A 19,142-nucleotide genomic window follows, 5' to 3' on the forward strand; every position below is an offset into this window, starting at 1 on the left:
CACCGTTTTCCATAAGGACCAGGTACAGCTACGCCCACATCCGGCGTTTCTCCTGAAGGTAGTGTCCGCCTTCCACGTTAACCAGGATATCTTCCTGCCAGTTTTCTTTCCGAAGCCTCACGCATCTCTGAGAGAACAACGACTTCACTCCCTCGATGTTCGCAGGGCGTTGGCTTTCTATATTGACCGGACAAGACCGTTTCACAAATCCCCGCAACTATTTGTGGCAATTGCTGATCGGATGAGAGGCCTTCCTGTATCATCGCAGCGAATCTCCTCGTGGCTCACAGAGTGCATTCGCACCTGCTATAACTTGGCTAATGTCCCCTTGGGCCATCTCACCGCCCACTCTACCAGGGCCCAGGCATCCTCCGCTGCTTTTCTGGCGCAAGTACCCATACAAGAGATATGCAGAGCGGCGACCTGGTCATCCGTCCATACTTTTGCCTCACACTACGCCCTGGTCCAACAGTCGAGAGGTGACGCAGCCTTTGGCTCTGCGGTCCTGCATACCGCCACGTCTCACTCCGACCCCACCGCCTAGGTAAGGCTTGGGATTCACCTAACTGGAATGGATATGAGCAATCACTCGAAGAAGAAAAAATGGTTACTTACCTTTGTAACTGTTGTTCTTCGAGATGTGTTGCTCATATCCATTCCACACCCGCCTTCCTTCCCCACTGTCGGAGTAGCCGGCAAGAAGGAACTGAGGGTCGGGTGGGTCGGCTGACGTATATATGCGGTGCCGTTATGGCGCCACTCCAGGGGGCGCTCAGCCGACCCACTGGGGTTGCTAGGGTAAAAGTCTTCCGACGAAAGTGCACACGGCGTGCACACACCTAACTGGAATGGATATGAGCAACACATCTCAAAGAACAACAGTTACAAAGGTAAGTAACCGTTTTTTCCTCTGATATATTTATAAAGAGCAATCATATCTCCCCTCAGCCTTCTTTTGGTTAGGCTAAACAAGCCAAGCTCTTTCAGTCTCCTTTCATAAGACAGGTTTTCCATTCCTCGGATCATCCTAGTAGCCCGTCTCCGTACCTTTTCCAGTTTGAATTCATCCTTCTTAAACATGGGAGACCAGAACTTGCTCATCACTGGTTCTCTCTGTCCATCTCAGAGACTCAAAGCAGATGAGACGTGGTCTCCAGAGATCCCCTCACACCTCAGTCTTGGTGAGGAGTGTGTGCTTTCTCAGCTTGGGATTCTGGGCCTGCCTGCCCCACTCCATCCCCATGGTCACTCAGACAGTACCTGGGGCCCAGAGGAGCGATGCTGAGAGCAGGAGATATCTCCATCTGGTGGCAGCTTTCTCCTGCTCTGGCTCCTCTATGCTCTATGTTTTCTTCTCTCTCTGCCTCAAGGGGAGTGAGAGGGAAGAGCGAATACACTTCTCAGCAGGAGGGGAAACTCTATGGTGTTATTTCACAGGAGAGACTTACCCGTTTCCCACATCAATTCGCACTGTACTTTCTTACTGGCCAGTTTCATGGATGTCTTTGACACTGGTGTCTTTGCCCCTTTCTGCTGGATGACACCTTCCTGACATTAACACAGAAATGAGAGTTCCTCCTGAGGAATGATGATGGGGAACACAGCATCAGAGGAGAGGATGCTTGTATTTACATAGCACACTACAGATCTTAGGTTTGAACAGGGTGGATACTATATCTGTTATTTAAATTACATTTCCCTACTGCAGTTCACTGTTGTGATGTTATCTCTCTCCCTGTATGTATCTGTGAGTGCAGGTGTATGTCTGGCTCTTTCCTGAACAAGAAAAAGAAACCAGAAAAAACACAGTTTCTAAATTAAAACTGTAGCTGGTTTAAGGTTACAGCTCTGAGCATGTTACCCCTCATGTGTGGAGAGCACTGAGCAATCTGGGGAGTGTCAGTGTAACACACTGGTTAATGCATGAAAGTGTGTGGGAAACAGAAGAGAGTACACATAACCAGAGTGCAGGTGTGTCCTGTGTGTGGGGAACCATAGCTGCTGGAACTGGAGGTGCTGCTGCACCTCCTGGATCGAAGTGGTTTCCATCATATACAGGGTTTAAAGTTGGGTTCAGCGCCTCTCAGCACCCCCACTGTGCAAACTGTTCCAGCACCCCTGAGGGGACCTAAAGGAGAGAATTAGCAGCATGTTTAAAGCAGGCTGCTGTTGATTTAAAGGATTACAGTGCCCCTGACCAGGGCCGGCTCTAGGTTTTTGCTCCCCAAGCCAAAAAAACCCAAAAAACCTCAGAGAGCGCAAGTTCTGCCCCAGGAATTGTGCCACCCCAAGCATGTGCTTGGTTTGCTGGTGCCTAGAGCCAGTCCTGCCCCTGACATTGAGAAGGGGTCTCCTTTGAGAGTCTGCACAGTTGGTGTTATTCCATCTCCTTCCTGCTGGATAACTGATCAGTTTCCCTGCAGCCTCTTTGTTTCTGAACTAGGGGTGATTTTTGTCACCCTCTCCACTCTAATCTCTCACTGTGCCCTTACTGCAGGTGCAGTAGATGGTCTGAGACTGAGTCACATTCTGCATCTCCAAACTGAGCTCTTTGCTACTGACCCGCTCAGACTGATAGGATGTTCCCTCCTGGATTATTTTCTCCTGGTCACCCTCATTTCTTGATTGCACCAGGAAGTGCAGATGGTCTTGGGTATCCTGCCAGTACCAGCTCATCCAGGGGTAGGCTGTGTTCTTCAAGGTGCATGTCACTGACTGTGACACTTCTGGCCTCACCATGAAATAGGGGGGTGACTGCTCCACTAATCTGCCCTTTGCACCTGGAAGACAAAGGGTGTCACAACCAATAGGTGAGAAACCTCCCCAGGGAACCTGATCTTACCGGATGGCTACTGCAAGGAGCCCAGGCCTCACCTGAGAGGGCAGTGGTCAACAGCCCTATTAACAGAGAGAGGAGCTGCAGCAGCTCCATGTCCTGTCAGCACCTGCACTGGGAGGTGTCTGGGAGGAAGGGGGATTGCAGAGCCTGGGGGAGGAGAGGGGAGGAGTGCAGTAGTAAATAGGTGTGGCCAAAGGTAACACTATTGATAAATGTGCTAGCTCAGCGTGCCTGCTGTTTGTGTGTGACACTCCCATACTGAGATGAACCATTCTGGCCCCCCGGACAGGAGAGGGAATTGCTAAAGATTGAGGAACTCAGGCACATGCCATCTCCTAGAATACAGTGAGAATTTCATGTGAACACAGTACACAGATGCACTTTGTCCAGTCTATCCTGTCTTGCAGTACTACACTGAAGAATCCACCATGACAAAGGTAAATTGTTCCAATGGTTAATTACTCACTGTTAAAAAAATATGCCTTAATTCCAGTCAGAATTTATGTAACTTCAACTTCCAGCCACTGGATCAGGTTATGCCTATCTCTGCTACATTGAAAAGCCCATTATCAAATATTTCCCCATTATAGGTACTAATAGACTGTAATCAAGTCACCGCTTAACCTTTTGTTAAGATTGAGCTCCTTGAGCCTATCATTATAAAGCAGGTTTTGTAATCCTTTAATCATTCTCATGCCTCTTCTCTGAACCCTCACCAATTTATCATCATCCTTGTTCAATTGTGGGCACTAGACTTCGCAGGTAATTCCAGTAATGGTCTCACCTCTTTACACATCATCGGTAATACCACCTCCCTGCTCCTACTCTATATTCCCCTGCTTAGATATCCATGGCTCAGCACTCATGTGAATAAGGCATCACAGTCAGGTCAGAACAGTCCCCAGAGACACAGTGAGACCAAACCACAGGACGAGGGCTGGGGTCAGCAACTGGATGTGGCGGTTTAATTTAAAGAAATAGAAAAAATGAAGAGAAAGAAATGGAAAGTGAGAGCGCTGGAACAAAGGAAATAGTGAGAGAGAATAGGAAAGAAATGATGAGCAGTACAGGGAGCAGATGTCTCCACATCCCTGCAGTAGTGTCTCCCAGTTCTGTTTCCTCATCTGTCTGTGCCTTAGGGGGAGTGAAGGGGATGGGCTAATACACAGTACAAGTGATCTCCAGCTGCCAACAGGGCTACAAAGCCTCCAGCCCCACCCACTTGGGTTTCCATTTGTGTGTGTCTCTCTCTCTGTATGTTTCTGGTTTTCTCTCTCTTTAGATCTTATTCTGTTCTCACTGTTCCTGATGTAAGTGAGGAGTAACCCCTCTGAAGTCAAATCAATTCTACACAAGTACAGCCAGTCAAGTGAAAGCAGAGTGCATTGTGTGTCTCTGTTTCTAGGGCTCTTTGTGTCCATCACCAAGCCTGCATCAGAAATAACACAATTTTTTAGAGAGCAATTCATTGCACTGCACTCAGAAACCTACACATGGAATATGACCAAAGCCCTGAATAGCCCCCAGAGTCAGTAACTCCCAGCATGGGTGAAATCAAACCTTTGACCTGTGGTGAAAATCTGCATATCCTATTCTTGGTCCCCATAAACCCGCCAGTGTCACCAGAGGGTACAGGGGGGTATTTTTATTACTGAACCCTGCAGAACCCATCTGGTCATGGCCTGGCTTGTGTGTCTATACACCACTGCCCCCTGCTGGGATGAATACATCAGAGCTGCTAAGGCCTGTACTAGCTTCCTCTGCTGGCTGCTACTGGTGGAGTGGCACAATCCAACAGCCTAACAAGCTCATTGTTAGAAAATTATCCTGCTTTCTAATCTGAAATACATGTCCCCATCTCAGTGTTGGCCATAATGAATAGAGACAGGAGTGCAAGGAGGAGTCTCTGAACAAGCAGGCTGACAGGCTGGGGGTCATACTGTTGTCTCCTGCACTATGGCTCCCTGCAAGGCAGAAGTCAGTGGTGCTGTCCCTGGGGCTGGAATTGTTGTACTCCAGGGAAAAACTGACTTTGGGGTTCACAGATGTCACTGGGAAACAGCCTTGAGACCAGGCCCTTAATTTGTAATGGGGTAGAGACTATGGGGAATGAGAGAGGAGAGGAGAGGTATAGAAATAAGGAGGGGAAGGGAGGAATGGGATAAAGGAGGGGAAGTGAGGGGAGGGAACGGAGGGGAGAAAGCAGAAGAGCACAGAAGGATGGAAAGGTCTCCTACGTCCAGCTTAAAATGGCTCCCATTGCCCAATTTCATTCCATTGAAGGGAGGAGAAAGAGGGGGAGGAGTGACTGAGGCATCAGGGAGAATGGGGAAAGGAAGGTTTGAGAGATGAGGAGAGAAAAGGGGGAAAGAGAAAGAAATGAAAAGTGAGTGTATGGGATAGAGACAAGAAGGAGAAAAGAACACCGGGAGGGTGAAGAGAGAGAAGAAGGAGAGAGGACCGGAAGAACAGAAGAAGATTTAGGGCACGGTGTCACAGACTCACAGGTCGTGGCCATTCTTGGCTCCGTATGGTCCCTGGAAGGATCCCCTTCAGTGTGACAGCCCTTCTCTCGGGTCCACTCTATCTTTGGGGGGTAAGCCCCTTCACCTCCTGGCACCACACCTCTCTGAGCCTTAGCACGCCTGTCTCTCACTATGGTCCCCCTCAGGGAGTCCACTCGCTCTGTACCTCTGGGGTCTCCACTCCCAGTGGGAATAATGTAACTCTGTGCTCTAGACCAGTGCAATTCGCAGCCAGCTTAAAACAGGAGGGTTTATTGAGCATCTGAACACAACACAGGAAATTCTCAGGGCCCTCAGGCCTGGCATCCCTCACTGTACATCTAAGTCTCCCCTGCATCCAGGTGGGCTCTGCCTACTCTCTGTCTCCAGTTCTGGGGCCCTGTGCTTTCTATCTCGGCATTCAATATCACCATCCCCAACAGCTCCTCCCCTGTCCTTTGTCTTCCATCCTAGGTAAACAGGTTGCTGGGGCCCTCTCTCTTCCATCCTTTGTTCCCCTCTGGCTTGAACTGGTTGGTCAGGTCACTGTAGTCCTCTCTCCTCAGCCCATTGTCTTCCCACTGGCCAGAACCAGCTGACAGCCAAGCTGGGGTGGGCCTCTTAGTCACGAGGTCACCAGTTGTTAGGGTTCCCCTCTCCAGGCTGTTGTCCGGGGGTCCCAGCTACTAGGCAAGGTCACACCTGGTCAGGGCCGCCCAGAGGATTCAGGGGCTCTGGGGTCTTTGGTGGAGGGGGAGCCACCGCTTCAGCGGTATTTCGGCGGTGGGGGTTCCTTCCGCTCCGGGACCCACCCCCGAAGTGCCCCGAAGACCCGCGGCGGGGGTGCCCCACCGCCAAATTACCACTGAAGACCTGGCACTTTGACTGGAGTGGAAGAAGTTCTGGGGGCCCGGACTCCGCGAGAGTTTTATGGGGACCCCAGAGCGAGTGAAGGACCCCGCTCCAGGGGCCCCAAAAAACTTTCATGGGGGCCCCTGTGGGGCCCAGGGTCTGGGGCAAATTGCCCCACTTACCCCCCCTCTCTGGGCGGCCCTGCACCTGATCCTCTGCAAGAACAAACCCTCTCCCACCACCTTGTTAAACATGTAGCACACAGGTCAACTGAGGCACACGCACACTATCCATGTAAAACCCCACCAAAATCCCCAACTTTGTCACACATGGCTACGCTAGAGAGTTTACAGCAGCGCAGCTGCACCAATACACCTGTGCCACTGTAAGGTCTCTAATGTAGCCACTCTAAGCAAACCTAGAGACAGTTCTCCCATCAGCTTAACTACTCTAGTCCCAGAGAGCGGTTGTCCATGCCGGCACTCACAGCCGTGTAACTTATGTTGCTCAGGGAGGTGATTTACTCAGTCCTCCAAGAGACATAATTTACACTGACATAAGCTATAGTGTAGACCTAGCCTTAGTAGGAGAGAAGAAGGAAAAAGGAAAGGCTCAGAAAAAGTGGAAAAGAGAGGCAGAAGAGAAGTTAGGGAAGGGAGAGGAGGATACATAGGGAGAGGGGAGGGAGGTGTTAGAGCAAGATAGAGTGCATCTTATGCAGGAGGCAGGGCTGTGCATGGGTGTGGAGGAAGGGAAGTTCTTTCCCTTTGCTGGGAGGTTTATGCTAAGTGCTTTCGGCAGTTGAGCCACTGTGTGATCTTGTTTAGCACAGTAATATGTGCCTGAGTCTTGCATCTGGGCACTCTCTGCAGACAGAGACAGGACATAGTTTTTTGTCCCATTGCTCTGGAAGTGACCTTCAAATGGCTTCTCAACATTTGCACCAGAGCCTTCCGTAGAAAACACGACCAGCTGCAGCCTTCTGTCCTTCCCCACGGCCTGCTTGTACCAGTACATGGTCATGAGTTGGGTTGTTTTTGACAGCGAGCAGTTCAGTGTCAGTGGCTTTCCCAGAATGACCACCATGTCTGGCGGCTGACGGATGGCCCATCCTGTGAGGAAATGGAAATGAAATTAGATGAGGGTTTAGTGTGATGACATTGGGGACATGGGTGGGGGATGGCATTCTGGCTAGAGATCAGATAACATTTCCAAAGGTGAGGGGTCTACTGGGGGGGGTGGAAGCTTCATAACGCCTTCATTTTATAACCTCACTGTAGACATCCTTAGAGAATATAACATTGGAATCCACCCCACAGGGTCTGGGGACTGTGCACAATGGGAAAAATGCCCTCTAAAAGTTGTCCCATCTCTATTGTCTTTGATAAGAGCGAACAGGTCTGCCCACTCCTTTAGGAGTGGTTGGTTAATTTAATGGGTTTCAATGCTGTTCACTTACCCAAAGGGGACAGGACAACAATGAAGAGCAAACCAGGAACCATTGGGTACCTGCTCGCCTGGCTGCGGATCTGAGACAGCTGCATAGACACACACAGCCTGAGCCTGAGTCAGAGCTTCCAGCCTCTGGCAGAGCTGGCAGAGAATGTGAGACAGGAAGTGATGAGAAAGCGAGAGAGTTTTGTTCAGGGAGGGGGTGGAGAGGCAGAGTGAGAATATTAAATGAGACAGCAGTTGAATCACTGTTATACACGTTAGCAGGAGATATGACCCTTTACACAGCTGTGTGTATGATCCTAATTGCTACTGTGAGGGTATTTGTGTGGAGGAGTAGAGGCATTTGGGGTGTTTATTTGTCTTCAGTTCAGTAACAGAACTAGGAGCTGGAGGAAAGAGCCACCATGAGAGCAAAACAGTTTTTTTCTCTCCTCCTCACTCTCCTCTCAAGATTCCCACTAAACAAGCAAGCTACAGAGAGATCACACAACAAACTTTTGAGTTTTTTGAATGGGCTCATCACATTTTTCATATCTCTGAGATCTGCCCATTCATATCACACAAGATCTGAACAGTCAGCAGCTAGGAATGGCTTCATTCCTGGACTGGAACCTGTTGTGTTATTCTCCACATGAACTCAATTAGAACTAGTGTTAAACAAATAAATGCCTTCATTTATAACTTTACATTCACCTAACAGCACAGTGCCTGCTCACAGCAGTAGCGGGCAACTTTCTGATCACAGCAGCCTTCCAGTTCCAAGTTATCTCGACATTTCTATGTGACGGTGAGACTTTGAACTTTCCAATAACACCCTACGCTATGTCACAACTATAGCTGCTGCTCCGCACATCTGCAGCCTAGGGTCTTGAGGTATAATATTGTCTGCAACTATTCACTGCATTTCCAGCACCATGTGCACCAATGGGAAGACACCATTCCTGAGCTCACAAGGACAGACTATTATAGCAGAAATAACACTATTGGCAGCTCTCTCATATGTAGTACACAGCAGTGATGGTTGTACGCACTCATCCCCAAGCCAGCTGAGCATTTATTTTTTTAAACTTCTGATTCATCTCAAGTGTTAAGGGATTTTATCTCCACTGGAGTTCAGGAAGACATTGCTTTTCGCCAGCCATCCTCCACACTCACTGCGTCTGTCTATCTGCTTTTCCTGATGCCATCAGCTGCCCCTTTTCAGCGCTATGCATAATGGAGTTTACGCACATGAGCTGATGGCTGTGACACTGACAGTCTGATGTGTCAAGGTCTCCTGATGCCCTTGATGAAGGTGCTTTTGCAGGCTTGTTATCCACACTCACTCTCCCTTATATGGAACTTCTTCTCCACTGACACCATCCTCATTTGCTTCTGGTCACATTGCAGATTTGTTAGATGGTCAGTGGTCTCATTAGGGCATAGAAGAAGGGGGCCACCAAATCTGTTCCTCTCCCCCCACAGTGATGCCCAGCAGGAGGAAAAGGAACCTGCCAGGGACTGGGATGGGGAGCTGCTCTCTCTCTATATATACCTCTCCCTCTCTTTCTCTCCATTTCCTTCTGCTGCACCGCTCTGGAGCTCTCATTCACTGCCCTTGTCGGCTGTAGGCCCAGCAACACAGGGCTGTGTGATGTGGGTGCAGCTGGGAATCACCAGAATGAAGGGCTTTGTGGTGTTCCTCTTCATTGTGTAGTTATCTGGGGTCATATGTGATGTGTTGACTGCACCTCTTAGGGAATGAAAAGGACTTCCAGCTTCCCTTCCACTGCCTGACTCTTCTAGTATATGAAGTCATACATACTGTCCATCAGAAGAGAGGGGACACCCAGAAACCCATGGAGATGCGAAGGCAGCTCCACAGACTGTTGCCATCCCCCTGTTGTCAGACACCACTAGTGTGGTGCTCTGCTCTATTCAATGTTGATAACAGTCATTTGTGTGCATGTGTTCCCTCTGTGTGCTGCACCGGATCTGTGCAGATCGCTGACACAGCAGACCCCGAGAGAACCCCCAAAGACCACAGACTCTAGTAAGGAACGAAGGCACCCAGCCAGGTATATTGTCAAATGAAGCACAGTAATAGTTTCCAGCAGATTCTACAGGACATACTTTGAATAAGTGCTCCCTGACAATGGACACAGCTCAGTCAGTGGCAGGACTCTCCACTGTCCCCTAAGCTAGACAGAGAGACCACCCCAGGAATGTATTCTTATACACAGGTGCAAACAAGTTACACATCATTCCTGACGTATTGAGGTGCAACCCCTCTACGTAGCAAGGTACAACCCCTCTAAACAATAAGGTGCCACCTCTGACCTTGTGCCTGTTGATAAGAACAAAAGAACCCCATCCATCATATTACCCTTTTGCCCTGTCTTTAGGATGGGTCAGCCTGTTCCTTGTTGTCTGTGTGGAATGTGCAAGTATCAGAGTGTTCTGGTATCTCCAGTGTCCAGTATCTTTTAGGTATGTATCTTTTTGCAACATTAGCCATTTCCTTGCAAGCTTCTGTGAGCAGGACCTCCCTCTGGCTCACAACTTAACTTTACTTTATGTTAGCAAAGTCTTGACCATTACATTAGTTCAGGCCTTAGGCATCATACTGGGCTTCTGATAAGGGTTTATGTTTCAGAGCCTTATCTTACTATACAACACACTAGAGCACTTGTCTCAACTACTGCAGCCAGGACAGGAGGTCAGGGAGGGCCAGAACGTGATAGCATTGCAGGGGAGTAGAAATGGGCTTAATGACTGGATTGGGGAATACAAAGAAAGAAAGAAAGAAAGAAAGAAAGAAAGAAAGAAAGAATAGTAGAGAGGATAGGGACTAAGAGAAAGTCATTTGGAAAGAAAAAGGATGGCAGGAGAGAGAAAGAGCCATATCCTGACATGTATGGCATGACAGTTCCTGGGGATCTTTACAGCCCATCTGGAGACACCAAATGTAACCTAGACAATTTGTCTAGGACCCATAGCCCAGCAATAACCTTCTGACTCATAGGCACGTGCACTCCCTCTGTTTCCTCCCATCTCTCTGGGTTTTTGCTGGCTGTCTCATGGCTCTGTGTCACTGTGCAGTGCTGCATGCACAGTAATACACAGCCGAGTCTGACAGTGAAAGGCTTCTCCATGTTAGGTCCCATTTTGTGTTGCTCCTCAGGGCTGTCATGGGCTCAGCTGTGAAGTTGGTGCCAAGTCCATCTTCTAGAGAGTTGAAAAGTCCCTCCAGCTCCCTTCCTTCCCATTGCCTATACCAGTACATCCAGTTGCAGTTGCTTTGTTTCAATGTACAGTGCAGGGTTTTAGGATTCTCTTGAGCCCCTGTGAGAAAGGGCGGTTGCTCCACATAGGCTGACCCCATACCTGGAAAAGAAGCATTAAAAAAAACTTGACAGAAATATGAGGGATGAGTGAATGCAGAAAATGAGGTCAGGGAGGGAGAGAAAAAAAGTTTGAAAGAGAGAAACACAGAGAGAGAAATGAGAAGGAGTAAAAGACAGAAAATGGAAAAGACAAACAAACAGGGATCCTTGTGCAATATTCTTGATTGAGATTTGCCTTTCCTGTGGACTGAAGGGACAGAACAGGCATTAGGAGTCTCCCAAATGGGATTGACTCTTGGTTCTGACAGTCTCAGGTGGGTGTATTTTAACCCATAAATCTCTGGTCCTTGGTGATTCTCTCCATTCCTCCCAGCGTCTCAAAGAAGAGGAGAAGTGGTCTTCAAATATCCCCTTATACCGCAGTCTCAGTGACAAGAAAGTGTCCCTCAGCTTGGGACCACATTGGAACTCTGTGCCTGCCTGCCTCACCCCATTCCTATGGTCACTCAGACTGTACCTGGGTCCCAGAGGAGCAGTGCTGAAAGCACAAGATTTTGCCAAATATGCGGGGAGGAGGAGCAGTGGGAGGAGAAACAAGGTGGTGTCCCTTTATGGAGAGAGTTATGGCTGCCTATTTCCTCTTCTCTCTCTGCTTCCTGGACAGCCAGTTTCATGAATCCCTTGGAGACTCTTGTCTTGTCCCCTTTGTCTGGATCATGCCTTCAAACCACTAACACAGAGATGAGAATTTCTCCTCAGGAATGATGAGGGAGAAGATGCTATTACAGGAGAGGACTTATGCCATGTAGCAAACCACATATCCTAGAAGATATCAACAGGAGCTCCCGGCAAGTAACAAAGTGACCCCTTGAGGCTTTATGGGTTTCAATTACTGAGGCTGGATTATTCACAGAACGGCAGAACATGGATTATCTTTATTATTTAATACAGTATTGTTATAATCAGAAGGATAGGTTTATATTATCTCTCTGTGAATGTGTGTTAGTACTAAAGCCCATCAGTGTGTTTTCTGGAAATCAGGATAAAGCATGAAGAGGATGATCATCTCTAAGGTTTTGTCAGAAGTGATTCCAGAATAAAGTAGAGTGTGAATTTGAAGGGCAATAGCTTTTTGGAATAAGAGTATCCAGACAGGGAGCTTCTCCCCCAGAGCCTCCTGCACACCACGAAACAGCTGATCGGGACGTGAGGGGGAGGTGCTGATCAGCGGGGCTGCCGGTGGGTGGGAGGCGCTGGGAGAGTGCGAGCTGATGGGGGCTGCTGATGAATTACTGTGGCTCTTTGGCAATGTACATTAGTAAATTCTGACTCCTTCTCAGGCTCAGGTTGGCCACCCCTGCTCTGAGCAAATTATACATCAAGTGATGAGAATACTAAGAAGTCTGGGGCATGTCAGTGTAACACTCTGGTTAGTGCATGTGATCATGGCTCCCTCTAGTGACTGGCTGGCAGAGCTGATGAGAGGGTGAGGGAGATAGGAGAGAGCACACCTGGCTAGTGTCCTGTGTGGGGAGCCTGTGAGGGAGCTGATCACAGCAATATTCCAAGCCTTGCATTGCTAAATGAAGTTGACTCTGAACTGTCTAACCTCATTCCACACCATACCACAACAGTAGCTGCTGCTCCACACACCTGTGTCCTAGGCTCTCTCTGCATGAGAGCAATTTGCAGAGGTGTTGCTACACTGATATAATGACACTGATGCAAACCTCTAATACATAGTGCTGTGCTGATACAAAACAGGGCTTACAGTGATACATCTTACTGTAATATATTTAACTTGATTACTCCAGTATGTACTTCTTTAATGTAAGCAGAGCCTGAGATGTGAAATGTTGCATGGCCCAGTTCTTAACTCCCAGAGCTAACTGCTGTGATGAACATAATTTGTTCTGGATGTGCAACATGAAATGAGAAATGGTTCTTCAATCTTGGTTTAACCTAGAAATGGGACCAACCCTGCAGAGTTTGGATCTACATTTGGATTGGAACTTCCCTAATCTTCCATTGTGTTCAGATTCAGTGATGTAGTTTGGGTTTTTCATAGAGGCAGACCTGACACAGGAAGGTGGGGGGATTTGCTACTCATGTGCTGATTTGAGTCTGGGCTAGCGGTTGGGGCCCATCTCCAGCACATTATGCCATTTGCAGCAGGAGTCTTCCTCCCCCTGGATAACTGTCCTGCTCCCCGAACAAAGAAATAAGGGAGAGATACTGAGGGGGGGACATAAGAACATAAGTATGGTCCTACTGGGTCAAACCAAAGGTCTATGTAGCTCAGGATCCTGTCTTCTGACAATGGCCAGTGCCATGTGCCTCAGAGGGAATGAACAGAACAGGTAATCATCAAATGATCCATCCCCTGTCACTCATGCCCAGCTTCTGGCAAACGGAGACTAGGGACACCATTGCTGCCCATCCTGGCTAACAGCCATTGATGGACCTACCCTCCATGAATTTATTTAGCTCTTTTTTGAACCCTTTCATGGTCTTGGCCTTCACAACATCCTCTGGCAAGGAGTTCCACAGGTTGACTGTGCATTGTGTGAAGAAATACTTCCTTTTATTTGTTTTAAACCTGCTGCCTATTAATTTCATTGGGTGACCTCTAGTTCTTGTGTTATGAGAAGGAGCAAATAACACTTCCTGATCTACTTTCTCTACACCAGTCATGATTTTATAGACCTCAATCATATCTCCCAGTAGCCATCTCTTCTCCAAGCTGAAAGGTTCCAGTTTTATTAATCTCTCTTAATACAAAAGCCGTTCCATACCCCTAATCCTTTTTGTTGCTCTTTTCTGAACCTTTTCCAATTCCAATATATCTTTTCTGAGATTGGGCAACCACATCTGCACACAGTATTCAATATGTGGGCATACCATGGAGGCAACATGATAATTTCTGTCCTATTATCTATCCTTTTCTCAATTATTCCCAGCATTCTGTTCACTTTTTTGACTGCTGCTGCACATTGTGTGGATGTTTTCAGAGAACTATCCACAATGACTCCAAGATCTCTTTCTTGAGTGGTAACAGCTAATTTAGAGGCCATCATTTTATATGTATAGTTGGGATTATGCTTTCCAATGTGCATTACTTTGCATTTATCAACATTAAATTTCATCTGCCATTTGGTTGCCCAGTCACCCAGTTTTGAGAGATCCTTTTGTAGCAGTCTGCTTGAGGCTTAACTCTCTTGAATAGTTTTGTATCATCTACAAATTTTGCCACCTTGCTGTTTATTCCTTTTTCCAGATCATTTATGAATATGTTGAATAGGACTGGTCCCAGAACAGACCTCTGGGGGACACACTATTTATCTCTCTGCATTCTGAAAACTGACCTACCCTTTGTTTCCTATCTTTTAACCAGTTACCAGTCCATGAGAGGAGCTTCCCTCTTATCCTGTGGCAGCTTATTTTGCTTAAGAGCCTTTGATGAGGTACTTTGTCAAAGGCTTTCTGAAAATCTAAGTACACTATATCCACTGGATCTCCTTGGTCCACATGCTTGTTGACTCCCTCAAATAATTCTAGTTTATTGGTGAGGCATGATTTCCCTTTACTGAAACCATGTTAACTCTTCCTCAACAAATTATGTTCATCTATATGTCTGACAATATTGTTCTTTATTATAGTTTCAACCAGTTTGCCCAGTATTGAAGTCAGGCATACAGGCCTGTGATTGCCAGGATCACCTCCGGAGCCCTTTTTAAAAATTGGCATCATATTAGTTATCCTCCAGTCATCCGGTACAGAAGCTGATTTAAATGATAGCTTACAGACTACAGTTAGTAGTTCTGCAATTTCACATTTGAGTTCTTTCAGAACTCTTGGGTGAATACCAGCTGGTCCTGCTGACTTATTGCTGCTTAATTTATCAATTTGTTCCAAAACCTCCTCTAATGATACCTCAATCTGGGACATTTCCTCAGATCTGTCACCTAAAAAGAATGGCTCAGGTTTGGGAATCTCCCTCACATCCTCAACCATGAAGACCAATCCAAAGAATTCATTTAGTGTCTCCGCAATGGCCTTATCGGTCTTGAGTATTCCTTTAGCACATCGATCGTACAGTGACCCCCACTGGTTGTGTAGCACACTTTCTGCTTCTGATGTACTTAAAAAAAATTGCTATTACTTTTTGAGTCTTTGGCTAACTGTTCTTCAAATTATTTTTTTGGTCTTCCTATTTGTATTTTTGCACTTCATTTGCCAGTGTTTATGCTCCTTTTTATTTTCCTCACAAAAATTTAACTTCCAGTTTTTGAAGGATGCCTTTTTGCCTCTCACTGCTTCTTTTACTTTGTTGTTTAGCCACAGTGGCTCTTTTTTGGTTCTCTTTTAATTTGGGGTACACACTTAGGTTGAGCCTCTATTTTGGTATCTTTAAAAAGTTTCCACGCAGCTTGCAGAGATTTCACTTTTGGCACTGTACCTTTTAATTTTTGTTTAAATAACCACATTTTTGCCTAGTTCCCCTTTCTGAAACTAAATGCTACAGTGTTGGGCTGCTGTGGTGTTTTTACTGCTACAGGGATATTACATTTAATTATATTATGGTCACTATTACAAAGTGGTCCAGCTATATTCACCTCTTGGACCAGATCCTGTGCTCCACTTAGGACTAAATCAAGAATTGCCTCTCCTCTGTTAGGTTCCAGGACCAGCTGCTCCAAGAAGCAGTCATTTAAGGTGTCAAGGTGACATGTACCAAGTCAATATGGGGATAATTGAAGTCCCCCATTATTTTTATTGAGTTTTTTATTTTAATAGCTTCTCTAATCTCCCTGAGAATTTCACAGTCACTATCACCATCCTGGTCAGGTGGTCTGTAATATATCCTTACTGCTGTATTCTTATTATTAGAGTATGGAATTTCTATCCATAGAGATTCTATGGTACAGTTTGATTCAATTACAATTTTTACTTCATTTGATTCTACGCTTTCTTCCACATATAATGCCACTCCCTCACTGGCATGACCCGTTCTGCCCTTCCTATATAATTTGTACCCTGGTATTACTGTATCCCATTGATTATCCTCATTCTTTCAAGTTTCTGTTATGACTATTATATCAATATGCTCATTTAATATGAGGCACTCGAGTTCACCCATTTTATTATTTAGGCTTCTAGCATTGGTATATAAGCACTTTAAAAACTTTTCTCCTTTTATCTGTCTGCCATTACACGATGTAATTGAATGGGATTCTTTTTCATTTGACTGTTTCTGATCAGATCCTCCCTGTATTTTATCATTTTCCATCCTCTCGTCCTCATTAGGACATAGTGATTCTCTATTAATAGATCCTCCCCTAAGGGATGTCTGAACCATGTGCTCCTCCGCACCTGTCAGCTTTCCCCCAGTTATTAGTTTAAAAACTGCTCTATGATCTTTTGAATGTTAAGTGCCAGCAATCTTGTTCCATTTTGGTTTAGGTGGAGCCCATCCTTCCCGAATAGGGTCCCCCTTTCCCAAAAGTTTTTTCCAGTTCCTAATAAATCTAAACCCCTCCTTTCTAAACCATCGTCTCAGCCACACATTGAGACCCAGCAGTTCTGCCTGTCTAACTGGCCCTTCTTGTGGAACTGGGAGCATCTCAGAGAATGCTACCATGGTGGTCCTGGGCTTCAATCTCTTACCTAACAGCCTAAAGTTGGCCTCCAGGACCTCTCTTCTATCCTTCCCTATGTTATTGGTACCTACATGTATCACGGCCACTGATACAGTATCACGGCCACGGCTCCTCCCCAGCACTACACATAAGTCTATCTAGATGTCTCGAGAGATCCGCAACCTTCACACCAGGCAGGCAAGTTACCATGTGGTTCTCCTGATCATCGCAAACCCAGTTATCTATGTTTCTAATGATCGAATCACTCATTACTAATACCTGTCTCTTCTTAATAACTGGAGTTCCCTCCCCAGGAGTGTGAGAGGATACCACAACATCATCTGGAAGGAGGGTCCAAACTATGGAATTGTTTCCCTCTGCTCCAGTTAGATGTTCTCCTTCCCTGGGACTTTCATCCTTCTCAACAGCACAGAGGCTGTCAGACCGGGGGTGGGACCGTTCTACTGTGTCCTGGAAAGTCTCATCTATGTCCCTCTCTGTCTCCCTCAGCTCCTCCAGTTCAGCTACTCTGGTCTCCAAAGCCCGTACACAGTCTCTGAGGGCCAGGAGCTCGTTGCACTGCATGCACACATACGCCACCTGCCCATAGGGCAGGTAATCATACATGCTGCATTGGGTGCAATAAACTGGGTAGCCCCCGCTCTGTTGCTGGACTTCTGCCTGCATTCTCTGTTTACTCCTGCAGCTGGTTCCTTTGTTGTTTTTTCGTTTATATCAAGGGTTTTTTTTTGTTTGGCTTTTAATTTTAAAGAATGTTGAGTTCCAGCCCCTGCTCACACTCCCTTTGTAAACTCCCTCACAAAATTCCCCTGTTCACTAGCTCCTCTGGTCACTTAGGAGCGGGCCCTGGTCCCCTGAGTAGCCCCGTCCCCTGGTTAAGGGTTGATGGGTGCTAAAAGGTTTAGGGATTACTGGCTGGATTGACGGGCAGTGATCAATCCAGCGGGGGTAGATTTATAGCATCTAGTCTAGACATGATAAATCAACCGCCGAGCGCTCTCCCGTCAACTCCTACACTCCACCATGGCAAGAAGCACAGGCCGAGTCAACAGGGGAGCGTCAGAAGTCGACCTAGTGCATAGAAGACACTGTGGTAGATCTAAGTACATCGACTTCAGCAACATTATTCACATAGCTGAAGTTGCGTAACTTAGATCAATCCCCCCCACACACACACATGCCAGGGTAGACCAGGCCTCAGTGACTCGATAGAGGAATAAATCTCAAGGAATAAAGAGAAGAAGGAAGGAAAATAAAAGAGAGCACTGAGACAGAGAGAAAGGAGAGAAACTCATTAGGAAAGGAAAAATATGGAAATGGAGAGAAACCCCCTAACCTTGAAACCAACTGTGTGAATGAGCCAGTGATTTGATATGGCAGTTCTTGGGGTTCTTAACAGCCCTTTTGGAGACAACCTGCATATTCCGGACACTTCATCTGGGAACCACAGCTTCTCAATAGCTTTCTGACTCCTAGGCACACAAATGCGCTCTATCTCCACCCCACTCTGCCTCTCTGGGTTTTTGGTGGTTTTGTCAGGGTTCTGTGTCACTGTGCAGTGCTGCAGGCACAGTAATACACAGCAGAGTCAGACTGTGAAAGGCTTTTCCATTTAAGATCCCATTTTTGTTGCTTCTCAAGGCTGTCATAGGTTTGGCTGTGAAAGTGGTTCCTGGTCCATCTTCTAGAGAATAGAAGAGCTCCTCCAGCTCCCTTCCTCCCTGCTGCTGGTACCAGTACATGTAATTGCAGCTGGTTTGTTTCAAGGTACACTGCAGGGTTGAGGATTCTCCTAAGCCTCTCACAAAGAAGGGCAGTTGCTCCACATAGGCCAAGCCCACACCTAGAAAATTGAATTTTTTTTTTACAAAAACAGGGAATAAGTGTGGGGGTGGAAGGAGAGAGAGAGAGAAAACTTGAGATGCAGTAAAAGACACAAAATGGACAATACAGTCGCTTTACCTGTGCAAATAAACAGGGATCTTTGTGTGTTATTCTTGGCTGAGATTTCCCTACCCGTGAAGAGAATTGGCAGGACATGTACTAGGAGTCTCCAACCTGAAATTCACTCTAGGATGGGACAGTCTCAGGTGGGTGTATTATTACCCACAAGTCCCTGCTCCTTGGTGATTATCTTGGTTCCCGCCAGGGTCTTGAAGCAGATCAGACAGTGTCTAGAGATCCCCTAGTACTTCAATCTCAGTCGTAAGAATGTGTCCCCTCAACTTGGGATTCTGGGCCTCCCTGCCCCACCCCATCCTCATGGTTACTCAGATTGTACCTGTGACCCAGAGGAGCAGTGTTGAGAACAGATGTCTCCACATGATGGAAACTTCCCCTGCTCTGTCTCCTCCACACTGTAGGTTTCCTCCTCTCTGTGCCTCAAGGCGAGTGAGAGGGGAAGGGTAACTACACTTCTCAGTGGGAGGAGAAACACTGTGGTGTCACTTCAGAGGAGAGACTTACCTCTGCCTATGTCTTCCTCTCCTCTGCCTCCTGGAAGGCC

General features: G+C 46.9%; 1 gene segment (V, D, J or C); it reads right to left on the bottom strand.

Annotated features, from left to right (window-relative positions):
• Positions 1 to 5,813: 5,813 nt before the first annotated feature.
• On the bottom strand, positions 5,814 to 7,778 carry LOC120369898. The segment is given in 3 exon segments: positions 5,814 to 5,924; positions 7,006 to 7,307; positions 7,655 to 7,778. Coding segments are annotated over 3 exon segments (498 nt in total).
• Between the last annotated feature and the right edge of the window lie 11,364 nt (positions 7,779 to 19,142).

Source organism: Mauremys reevesii, linkage group 1 (assembly GCF_016161935.1).
Source record: "Mauremys reevesii isolate NIE-2019 linkage group 1, ASM1616193v1, whole genome shotgun sequence".
In the NCBI taxonomy this organism is placed as follows: Eukaryota; Metazoa; Chordata; order Testudines; family Geoemydidae; genus Mauremys; species Mauremys reevesii.